Below are 12,270 nucleotides of genomic sequence, written 5' to 3'. Positions count from 1 at the left end.
GAGAGGTATTATCAGCTCCAAGGAAAAGCATTTAATTCCAAAGGAAGGAGGCAGGAGTCATAAGGTAGAAGCATTAAGGATAGCTTCACACAGGTAGACAGTATTTGTATGAGCCTTGAAAAATGACTAAATATCCACAGGGAGAAGTTATGGAGTATATTTGAGAAGCTGAACAAAGATATGGAGTAGAGAAGTGTATGGCCTGTTCCAGATTGACAAGTACTGCAGTATAACCAAAGCATAAGGTACCATGGGCAAGCAAGGAGGATGAGGGCCAGATTGTGATGGCTTTGAATGCCATCCTAAAGAATTTGAACTTTACTTTGTGGGCATTAGAAAGCCTAATACTGATTCTTGAGCAAGTTAGAGTCATGCAGTTCAGTCTGTGCTTCAGAAAGATCACTGTTGGCTTTGTGAATAATGGCCTAAGAGAGGAGGAGGTCATGGAAAAGAAGACTGGTTAGGAATCAATTGCAAGAGTTCGCCTGGGGCAATGGCAATACCAGTGTAAAGGTAAAGCACAGCTGAGAGATATTTCTGGGGGACTTAGCAGAAATTGGAGGAAGATGGAGTCAAAGATAAGGAACATTGTCTTTATTCTGCATAATTGGGTGTCAGTGATACTGTTAACATAGATTAGGAAGCACAAAGTCAATTTGGTGGGAAAGATAGATTTTCCATCATTTTTCTAAATTGTTCTTTTTGTCTTTCTCAGGAGTTATGGGAAGGTAGGATGTATGAATATGTGTGTATGTATATTTATGTATGTGTGTCCACACAGGCATACCTGTTTCTGCTTGCAGTTGTGTCTAGGTTTAGTTCTTTGTTTCTGATCAAAACATGATTTTGGGGTTATCTTTGAGTTATGGTTTCTCTGAGATCTAATTTTAAATGAGAAGTTCCTAGATTACACAATCAGAATTGGAATGAGAAAGGACTCAAGAGGCCAACTAATCTAATCCCTCTACTCTTGCCCCAATTTCTAAAATAAATGGTCTTTTAGCCTCTTTTGGAACAATTACAGCACAAGGATATTAATACTTAAACCATTACATTTGGAGGGTCTAACTCTTAGAAGAGTTAGAGTTAAAAGTGTCTGCCCTATAATAACTTCTTTTTGGCATTTTTGGCCTCTAAAGCTACATACTGAACAGATTTTACCTTCTTTCCGTATGAAAGTCTTTCAAGGTTTTGAAACCATCATCTTTCCTCACTCTATCCTACCCCACCATGTTTTTTTCTCTTCATAACCCTTGCTTCTTTTGCATTCCTTCTACAATATAATTTCTAGGCTTCTCAATACTGGCTTCTTACTCTGCTTATGTTCCATATTCTGGATATTTTCTTGAAATGTGTTACCTAAAATTGAATGCAGTAAATTGTTTGGACTGCTTCTGGATGCCTCTAAGTTAGAAGAAGCAAAATATTTGAAGTTTCTGGATTAGGTATCTGTACAATATTAATATACTCGCAAACAGAAGGAAATAATAGAACAAGAATCCCAAAATATCTGTTGTTTCAGAATCAACATTTATTCAACTATTGTAAACTAATAATCTCTGAATCCAGTGCAGTTTGTAAAACCTATACATGTATGGTTACACAAATATATACACTTGCCAAAAGTCATTAATCTGTACACATAAAATGTGTTTTAATGTATGTAAATTATACCTCAATAAAGCTGATTTTAAAAAACAAACTACACATGTACAAAGTTCTTACTCAATACAAACACATTTCTTTTCTACTGGGATAGGCACATAAAAGAAATATTAAAGGTTTGTGACCATATGATAGTTACATGTTTCATTACATTATGTAAGCAGCTCATAACCTCTAATCTAAGGGAGATTTGTGTAGGAAAACTCTGGCTGTAGCCACAGCTCTATACAAATGTCCTGTTTGTAATAATCTGTATAAGTACATGAGACAGAATGCTAATAAGCAAAAGCTCAAAGGAGAACCCCTGATTATTATTCCCAGGGCGACTAAGTTCTCGTGACCACATGGCCAAGGATTCACAGAAGCTCTATTTAGGCACAGAATGACCTGGGAACATAACCAGAGTGACCACATCCTCTCATTATCATCACATGGACATGATAGCATCTAGACAAATTAACCATGTATTTAAGGAACACTTTCTATGTGCGTAGCACTGTGCTAAGTTCAATGAGGAATAGAAAAAAGCATTTAAAAAAACTTACAAGATAGTAGTAGTGGTTGCACAATATTGTGAAGGTACTTAATTGCCACTAAATTGTACACTTCAAAATGGTTAAAATGGTAAATTTATGTTATATTTATTTTACCACTATAAAAAGAATTTACAAAGCCATTGGCAGATCAAGGTATAGTACAATAAATGTTAATAAATTAATATCTACTAGGTACCCTGCTCTATTTTTCTTCAGCCTTTGTTGTTCAAGTGCCCTCTGCTCTTCCTATAACTTTGTAACTAGCCCTATTTCTAGTGAAGGAGAATTTAAAGAACCCTGGGCCAGTAGTTCAGTAACAACTCACCCTTGCTGCTAAGCTGTTTTGACTTCTGCCTTTTGCCTTATTCCCTGTCGTTTTTGTAATCCAGTTTTACTCTGGAAACATAAAAACTGATAGCAATGGATTAGATCAGATTCCTTCATTTATTACCTATGTGACCTTCAGGATGTTATTTGACAACAATGAGCTTTATAACACTGATGGGAGGACTAAATGTGATAATGTCTATTATTAAGTATTTCCCATTCTCTTCCATTCCACTGACCCCAACTGCATTCCCACTTTTGTCCTTCCTTTATTTCCATTCCTTGTTTGGCTCTTTGCAAAAATTCTACTTTTTCCACCACTATTATCCTTAGGCATTTTAGTACTGGAATTCCTTCAGTCCCTTTCCAACTGCTAAATCCTCTGATAGCAACATCCTACTTATCTACTGTGCTTATTGCTTACTCGAGACCAATATAATCACTTATTTTGCCTATATATCATAGTATTTATAAGTTTGCTTCTGGGCCTTTTTGTGTATATGATTGCATATGATTAAGGAATATATAGAATATATCATAGGAGTTTAGAACCAGAATAGCTCAATGTGAACAGGATTGGTCAAGATCTAAGATTAGAACTTGGCCTTGAAGGCTGGCTGGAATTTAGAGAGGAATAAATGGAAGTACCTGGAGTTTTGGTATTACCCTCTTAAATAAACTCATAGCTTTCCAAGAACCTTAAACTTTACAACTACTATCAGAACTCTCCAAGGAAGACCATTGTTAATGATATAAATGGATTTGGGGATTAATTTTTGAATGTATTACTATTGCTTGACATAGAGGATGCTAGGCCTACAAGTGTCCTCAACAGGCATTCAAGAACAAAACAATTCATTGGTTTTGAATTTATATTCCCAAATTGCATTCTGCTTGACAAGTATAATAAATCACAGTTTATAGAGAAACTTAGGTACTCCTATAGCTGTTCGTCAAGATTTGTTATGTTCAGGCCAATAGGGGGACTTAATTCAATGTTCTTTAAAATGAAATCCATAGACATATTCTTAGAGTCATTTGAGAATTTTCTTTTTCTGTAAAAGGGGGTCTATATATTACTCTAGCTTGAGAAACACTGCAGTGTAATGAGCTAAACACTTGAGTATGGTTTAGCTCATTGTTAAAGGAATGCTGAGAACATATATGGGGTGCCAAACTATAAAATGGCAGGCATGGAATTTGAAGATGTCAAATGTGGGAGGCCTAAGCAGATGAAAATAAACATGAGCAGATCAGAAGCAAAACCTCAGGGGAGATTGATAGATAGAGGTGAGGAGGCTCCTGCACCACCATTAATGTTTAGAGCTTGATTTCACAGGCTGGAGCAGGGTTGTATATGTATCTTTTGGTCCCACAAAAAGAGCCAAGGACATAGTGGACAGGTAGTGACCCAATTCAGCTCTGTATGGAGTCTGGTTTGGCATTCTGCTGATGGTGATTGACAACTCTGTGACAACAGTTTGCTGCCTAACTGTAACCTTTTTGGGGGTCAGTGAGTCCTCCTTACTCAAGAAGCAGAATTTGAAAATATGGGCAAAGTTTGAAGTTGCAAACCAAGCAAAATACAGACAAGAGAAAGGCAGACGTGCACAATCGAGGGGTGGCTATTGATCCCAGGATAGGGGCTGTCTGCCCTCTGCCTTCTTCCCACACCCCAGCCCCATATTTTAGCATGCTTTCTGATGGCATGAATAAATACTTACAGATGTGGGCTACTCCCCAGGGTGGGATGGGCCTCATCAAATGCTGGTGATTGCAATGATGGGGAACTTTGTAGTCAAATAATTAGTGATCTCAGGATTGGTTTTTTGCTTGTGGTTGCTTCTTCAGTTATTCCAAATGATTTTTATGAAAAAATATTTAAATTATTTTAAAATTTTTCTTTAATTTTTAAAAAGTCATAGAAATACAATATCCAACCCTTTTTAAAAGAAAGAACATTAAAAAGTATTTCCCTGAGGCTTTACGATTACACTTGGGGTATAGAAATGGCAATAATCCTGGCAGGCTCCTCCCTCTCGCTGGAATTATTTTGGTGCTGAAGGAAGGGAGACACATTGACTGTTTTTCCTCTGCCTTTCAACTCATCAACATATGACAGCTGATGATAGAGTTTTAAGCCTGTGATTTATCTGCTAGCATAGACTGTTTCAGGCAAGAGTGGAAAGTGTTGGGGGTGTCCTAAATAGAAACAATGATAGGGTGTCAGAAATCTAGACAAGTTGTATATTATTAGTGCTGGAACTTTTTCTTCTATGGGTCAGAAAAAGAAAGCTGACTTAAATAAGTTGCGCTATTGAGGAAAATAAAGAATGAATGAATGCTGAAAGATACCTGAAGTTTTAGTGTCCTAGAATTTTCAAGAATCAAAAGAAAAAGTTAAATATATTTTTTGATAGATGAGAGTTAACACTTCCTTGGGGAAATCAGGATAAGTTTTTCTATTTTCCCCCCCTCACACTTTGCAAACACATTTTATCCCCACTTCAACTCTATGAAGGTATAAGTATCATTATTACTTGATAAATGAGAATACTGACACCTAGAGAGCTTGAGTAATTTGTCTAAGAGCACATAGTGGCATTTGCTGAGATTTGAAAACAGATTATCTGACTAAAGGTGGTGCCCTTGATCTGAACACATTTAATAGTGGTTCTTAAAGTGTGAGAATTGTGGACTGGCAGCATCAGCATCACCTGGGAGCTTACTAGCTCAGGCTTCATCTCAGGCCTACTGGATCAGAAACTCCGGGGATTATGCCCAGCAATCTGTGTTTTAAGAAGCCTCCAGGTGGAAGACTGAGAACCATTGTTAAACTTGTCTCTGACAGAGACATTCAAAGGAAAACTGATAAGGGACTTTCTTAGGTATTGTGTTAGAGATGCCAAGATAGTGGTGGAGAATACTGGAATGAAGGGACACCACAATGGTGAAGATAGACATATTTTGTGTATGAGAAGGGGAGGAATATCAATAATGCTAAGAGAAAACAAACATGGGAAAAAAAAATAGCTGTGCTGTGTGGTTTGGGCTTCATGTTTTCAAACGAAATAATGGTTGGAATTAGAAAAGTGTTATTTGTGTCTGCCTCAATATGAATGAATAGGCCAATTATATAAGGGCAATCAAACACTTCAGGATTAAAGTTGAATTATTTCACCTTCATTGTAGGTGGCATCTATCTAGGATCAAAGAGAGATTCTTGGCTGGGAGGGCACAGTGGCTCATGCCTATAATCCCAGCACTTTGGGAGGCTGAGGCAGGTGGATCATGAGGTCAGGAGATCGAGACCTTCCTGGCTAACACAGTGAAACCCCGTCTGTACTAAAAATACAAAAATTAGCCGGGCATGGTGGCGGGCGCCTGTAGTCCCAGCTACTCGGGAGGCTAAGGCAGAAGAATGGCGTGAACCCGGGAGGCGGAGCTTGCAGTGAGCCAAGATCGCGCCACTGCACTCCAGCCTGGGCAACAGAGTGAGACTCCGTCTCAGAAAAAAAAAGATTCTCTTTTTTCTGCACATTAAAAAAACAAAACCAAAATAGTCTGTAAACTGCGATAGTTGATTATATGTTGGCTTATACATTTGTTGTTTATACATTTGTGATAGTTGGTTTATACATTTGCTAAATTTCATCATAGTATACCATTAAAAGCAGTACTTGTTATATGTAAATTCTATCTAAATAAAGTTGAATTAAAAATAGGAATGTGTTCCTACAGCAAGTAATGAGTTCGTGTCACTGGAGGTATCTGAGCAGAGGTTCAGTAACCACTTGTCGGGATGTTTATAGTAGGGCTTCGCACATCAGAGAGGAGATTGACCTGATGACCTCAACATTCCTTCTACCCAGAGATTCCATGAGTCACAGTTGCTGTTGTGCCAGCACAGGTGTTGCCATTTTATGTAGAATGCTTTATTAATATATTTGATTTGAAACATTTTAAACTGTCATGATTTTATAATGTATTAAGATATACAGGTGTAAAGCACAGAACAGTGATTTCATTCACCGTTCCCTACTGCATATTACAAATGGAAAGATCTCATAATAGATCAAACCATATTGTAGTCTTTTTCCTGAAACATAACAATTTGTATTTATTGGACCAAGGGCATTTTACTCCTAAGATAAATGTGCCTGATTTAAACTGAATCCTCAAAGAAGGTAAGTTAGGGAGGTGTTTTGTGGTTTGATTTTGTTTGTTTTTTCCATCAAACCCAACATGACATGTAAATGCTTATTTGGATTTTTTTTTCTGGAAAGTGGATTCATTTGGAGAATAATATGTTTGTATGTTTGAGTGAATTTTAGTGTGAGATGCTTTTTGCTGTAAAGTTGCCACCCTTTTATTACCTAATAATTAAGACCCCCTCTTTTTTATGAAAGTTAATTTGTCCTTTCGACATGGCTTATCAGATGCTATTAATGAACCACTATTAAGACGACAAGGCTGCAGTACCCAGGGCCCTGATTACAGGAATTAAAATAGTGTGTGTTGGCTCCCTGCTGCTCCCCAGCAGGACCGCTCACTCATAATTCCTTTGCATCTAGTCTCAGCAGGAGAAGATTGACAGCATTGCAGACCATGTCAACAGTGCCGCTGTGAATGTTGAAGAGGGAACCAAAAACTTGGGGAAGGTAAGATTCTGCTCCTGCTGACAAATCAATGGTACTCTGGCTCCCAGGAATCTCTAGTATTAACCCAATTGATCTGCTCTCTTCAATGTTGAGGGAACCAGCAATTAAGGAAATAAGGAAGAAATGACACATAGGTAGTGCAAGAAATCAATGTTGTAATATTCTACTCTAAGATTCATTCTATCAGGAGAGGAATTTCTTCAAAGAGAGAATAAACTGTAGCTCTGCTATAAGGCATTTGGTATTACCAGGGAATATTTGCAGAGGGTAGAAGTGTAAGTATGTGACAGCACACATGGAGTAGGACCATCTATTTTCCATAGGATGTTGCTTTTAACCCCAGGCACACAGCACAGAATAATCTCTGTGCAACATAAAAGCATTGGGTGAAATCTGTGGCTGCCGAAACAGTTTAAATAAGCCAGCTAGATAGTTAGTGAATTGATTGTTTTGCAAGTAAAATCAATTTGTAGCAGTCCACTCTTTGTAGCTCAGCTCTCTAAGTTCTGATATCTGGAGCAATTGCAGTACCTGTGGAATACTTTCTTTTCCCCCCTACAAGTACAGTCTCTAAGGTTAATTATGTACCAAGAGTTAAAGAGGCATTGCCAGGAGTAATGAGAGGAAAACGCACATCACCACAGGCAGATATTCTCAACTCAATTTCTAAATTGAATTTTTTTTTTTTTTTTTTTTTTTTTACAGGCTGCAAAATACAAGCTGGCAGCTCTGCCTGTGGCAGGTGCACTCATCGGAGGAATGGTAGGGGGTCCTATTGGCCTCCTTGCAGGCTTCAAAGTGGCAGGAATTGCAGCTGCACTTGGTGGTGGGGTGTTGGGCTTCACAGGTGGAAAATTGATACAAAGAAAGAAACAGAAAATGATGGAGAAGCTCACTTCCAGCTGTCCAGATCTTCCCAGCCAAACTGACAAGAAATGCAGTTAAAAACCAAACTTAAGTATTACTGGTGCCAACATGTCTATCCTAATGAGGACCTTTGCTGCTGTTGGACACTCCGTCACCTTTTGGAACACAAGTATATCAAGATAGTGGCTACTGATGTTCAAGTGGGATTGAAGTGTGATAAATGGATATATTTTGTTGTTTGCTGGGGTGTTCATGGAGATGTTAGAGATTGAGACCCTGGGCTAAGGGTGTATAATGTATGTCAGGTAAAGTTTGAAGACTGCCAAGGAGCAGATTTTCTCCCTGGAAATGTGAAAACTGAACCTATAACTCTGATAAGGACTTGAGATGTGTAAAAACGTTGGGTTATGGAAGACTAGTTTCTTCCATAACCCTGAATTGGAGACCTTAAGGCTGAGTGTAGATTATTGAGGTTTGTTAGCAAGGAAAAGAATAAGAGTTCAGAAGCATTTGTTATCAGATAGCGAAATCAGGGCCTAGTGAGGAGCACAGGTGGACTACATAATGGAGTCCATTGGCGAACCCTATTGCAGTTTGGTCCAACTATATTTTCTGGTGAAGGAAATTAATGATGTAAGAAAATGAAAGAGGCTCAACTTCTCTTCCAAAAATCTTCTGGCTTCTGAACTCTTCCTCTGCCTCTCTTTAAATAAATAACACAGAATTTCAAGTGGTAGGAGACTTATTAAGCCAGTCACCAAGCTTGGTCTGTCAGCCTGTCTCCTAACACCTCAAAGATCTTGTGCCCTGTGCCATCCCTCCCTTGTAATTATGAAAAGTTCTTTGGTTTCTGGGATGAATTCTACCCATGTATAATGAGGAATTCTCTCATAACCTTTTTTGTCTTGTCTGTCATCTCTGTGCATCCCTTCCTATAACTTCTAGGTAAAAAGAAAAGAAAAAAATTTCCAGATATTTTCAACATTGTTAGAGTTTTGGCTAAAATGAACAAGGAGAAAAAACCACCAAGAACATTTCCTGGGGCATGTTCCAGTTTTGAGGGGTGATATATCTGCCAGATAGGGGGTATCTGACCCAGTCTTCTTTTCAGCTGGTCTCTAGGGGCAGCTGAGAACTCGCTTGCTACCTCACTTCTGTTACTACCATCCTTTTCCCCAGACTTTTTATCTCCTATGCATCCCTTTGCTTTCTATAGCTGGTGTTTCTTCCCCAAAATGGCGTTCCCATGCTTACCTTTCTCACATTCTAGACAATGATAGACAAAGACCCATGCAAGACTCAGACCCAGGGAAGGGTGTGGTGCTAATCTCAACACCTGACATTCACAGCGAGCATGGTCCAGCCCAACCACATGTCTATCTCAAACTGCAGAAAGGCTTTAAATTTGGAAAAAAAGAATTTAAGATTACAAGCAGCTCCCCTCTGTACCCCAACTCATTTGAAATAGGAGGAATCACCTTTTGCCTTACTTACTCTTTTTTCTGAGCACAGGGATGGGCACCTGCACCTCAGAAGGTGTGAGCTGTCTCTGCCAGGAGCTAAGGTTCATTAGGGGATTGGATGGTTTATCACTTCTTTCTTTCTGAGTTTACTTTTAGTAACTTTTATTGATGGCTCCCTTTCATGTCCCTGTCTAAAGAGACTTTCTCTTTCATACTTCTTGAATGTCATCAATGAAATCCAGTGAAACAGCACCATTTCTTAGTATCATTAAATAACTAGAAAGTATCAAATATTGCTGTCTGCTGCTTTATATCATTAACATGTTAATAATACCAAGAAGGAAATACTTTGAATAAGTGTCAGATTCTGATCCAGTATTGGACACCTGTGAGGCTGGGATAATTACTTTTGAATTACACCTCTTCTCTAGTTTCTGGACCTTGCTCTGTCCCTTTAACACAGGGTGGTCAAACCTGAATGAGGATCAGAACTCACCCAGGCACTTACTAAAGCAAGATTCCTAAACCTCAGTTCCAGGGGTAATTCTGACATCACCAGTCCAGCATAGTCAGCTGAAATTATAAATCTAAGATACAGTTACATCAAGATTCTGCTGTGTCATTTAATTCTGAAACTCCCAGTATTCTACCCTTCTTCATCACTGCATATTACCCCACTCTTCCATCCCAAATTGGCTATCCTTTCAGCCCACCAACTTAGCGGCAGCACTAGGGGTTCATTATAAGGTAAATCTGGTTTACATAAAGACCTGAAGGAGGCATGTATTTGAAGCTCACACTTTGTGTTGGTATCTCTCATTTTTACTGAGCCAGTGTGGAATGCCACTGTATGTACTCATGTAAGCCCTTGACTTTTACTGCTCATCAGGATTGGAATATTACTCTAGCAGTCTTCACACATAGGCAAGTTATAGTCCTTTTAAAAAGTATCTCATTTTCTATAATGGAACCTAATAGCCAACTTTTTCATAGAAATTGCTAGAAGAGTTTGATCAACTATAAACGATAAAGTGTTTACAAGCATAGTCAGTATGACACAGAAACCAACCTTAAAATTGAATTTAATGTTTTATCATATCAGATTAAATATTTTCTCCAATTCATGTCTTATTTTTACTGCAACAAGTTAGAAAGTGGGAACGCTTTGATTAATGTCTTAAAATTTGTGGGCCCTCATTTGGATAAAGGCAGCAATCCTAAGGACTTTTTTTTTTTTTAACATAATCTGAGAATTTCTCTGTAGAGCAGAGACTTTCAAACCTTTTGGCTGTAACCCACAGTAAAAAACGCATTTATATCAAACCTTAGAATATGCTTAATGAACAATACTTACCATTCTGATGCTTTTTATTGTTTTAGTTTTTAAAATATGCCAGTTGCAACCCACTAAATCGATATCTACCAATGGGTTGCAACCCTTAGCTTGAAAAAAACACCCTCACAGAGGAACTGGTATTTCTTGAATACCTTCTGTTTGCCAGGCACTTCACCAGGCATCTTACAAGTAAGGAAACGGCCTCAGAGAAAATAATTTGCAGAGATTTACTCAACTACAAAGGGGTGAAGCCAGGAATGTTAACTAGGTCTGTTGAGCTACAAAAACTGTTTTATGTCTCAGACTGTACAGCCTCTTTACAACAGAGATGGGGGTCGGGGGCAGGGGCTCATGCCTGCAATCCCAGCACTTTGGGAGGCAGAGGCCAGAGGATCACTTGAGCCCAGGAGTTTGAGACCAGCCTGGGCAACATAGTGAGACTCTGTCTGTATGAAAAAAATTAAGAATTAGCTGGGTGTGGCATAGCACACACCTGTGGTCCCAGCTACATGGGAAGCTGAAGTGGGAGGATCACTTGAACTCAGGAGCAGCCTTAGTGACAGAACAAGACCCTGTCTCAAAAAAAATAAAAAATAAAAAGGTGGGTCATCCATTCTGCTTTACCAAACAGGCTTTGAAATGACACATTCCATTCATTTGCATCTTTTTAAAAAACTTCTGATTCCTTACTGAGTGTCCAGCAGCCTCAAAGTTTTTAATGGTAGCTGATGCAGATGTAAACAGTGCTCAATTTGGCCCTTAAACTGTAAAATCAAGAAACAGTATCTCAATCCCACCCACCTGCCTGCAAGTTTTCTTAATGTTCACTGGTTATAACCATTGTTTAAACAGTGCTTTTTGTGTAATTTAAAAATAAACTTTAATGCTTTTTAAAACAAATTTATAATTCATAGATCAAATAATTCATAGATCAAGGATATCCTTTTGGATATCCTTGGGAAATAATGTACTTACTGTAGTGATGCTAGTGTTAATATTACTTAGACCAATTTTGAAACTATTCTTTCAGAATTGCCTCCAAAGACATTTTGCAGATCATCCCAGAAAAGGGGGTATGATGGTGCTGTGTAGAACTGACCAGAGTTCCTGGAGGATTTTGAGGTTATACTGAAACTGACTGCTGTACAGGGAGAATTGCATGAGTCCAAAAACCTCCTTCTGTGGGCTGCCTGCCTTCTTGCCCTCCCTTAAGTGCTCTAAGATTTTTGTACAGGAGTGAGAATCAAATACTGGTAACATCAATCACAAGAAGTTGAGGAAACCTGTAATATAACTAGATAATATAGAACCTTTTTCTTCCATTAGAGTGCAGAAACCAAACCATGCTTTGTGTTAACCTTAAATATGAAAGGTATTTCTCAGGGTCCCCTTTGTCCTTCGTTGCTGCCATATGA

The 12,270-nt window shown here is 38.4% G+C and overlaps 1 protein-coding gene across 2 annotated transcripts in view; it reads left to right on the top strand.

Annotated features, from left to right (window-relative positions):
- Nucleotides 1–11,755, top strand: part of STX17 (syntaxin 17) — a 65,120-nt gene extending 53,365 nt beyond the window's left edge. For both annotated transcript variants that reach the window (XM_003260558.4, XM_003260559.4), the window contains exons 7-8: nt 7,103–7,189; nt 7,895–11,755. In XM_003260558.4, the coding sequence (XP_003260606.1) occupies nt 7,103–7,189; nt 7,895–8,134 (327 nt within the window). In that variant the 3' untranslated portion in view covers nt 8,135–11,755. The remainder of the gene's footprint in view (nt 1–7,102; nt 7,190–7,894) is intronic.
- Nucleotides 11,756–12,270: the final 515 nt, after the last annotated feature.

This window comes from Nomascus leucogenys, chromosome 1a (genome assembly GCF_006542625.1).
Source record: "Nomascus leucogenys isolate Asia chromosome 1a, Asia_NLE_v1, whole genome shotgun sequence".
NCBI classification, from domain to species: domain Eukaryota; kingdom Metazoa; phylum Chordata; class Mammalia; order Primates; family Hylobatidae; genus Nomascus; species Nomascus leucogenys.
This window is presented reverse-complemented; position numbering and strand designations above follow the sequence as displayed.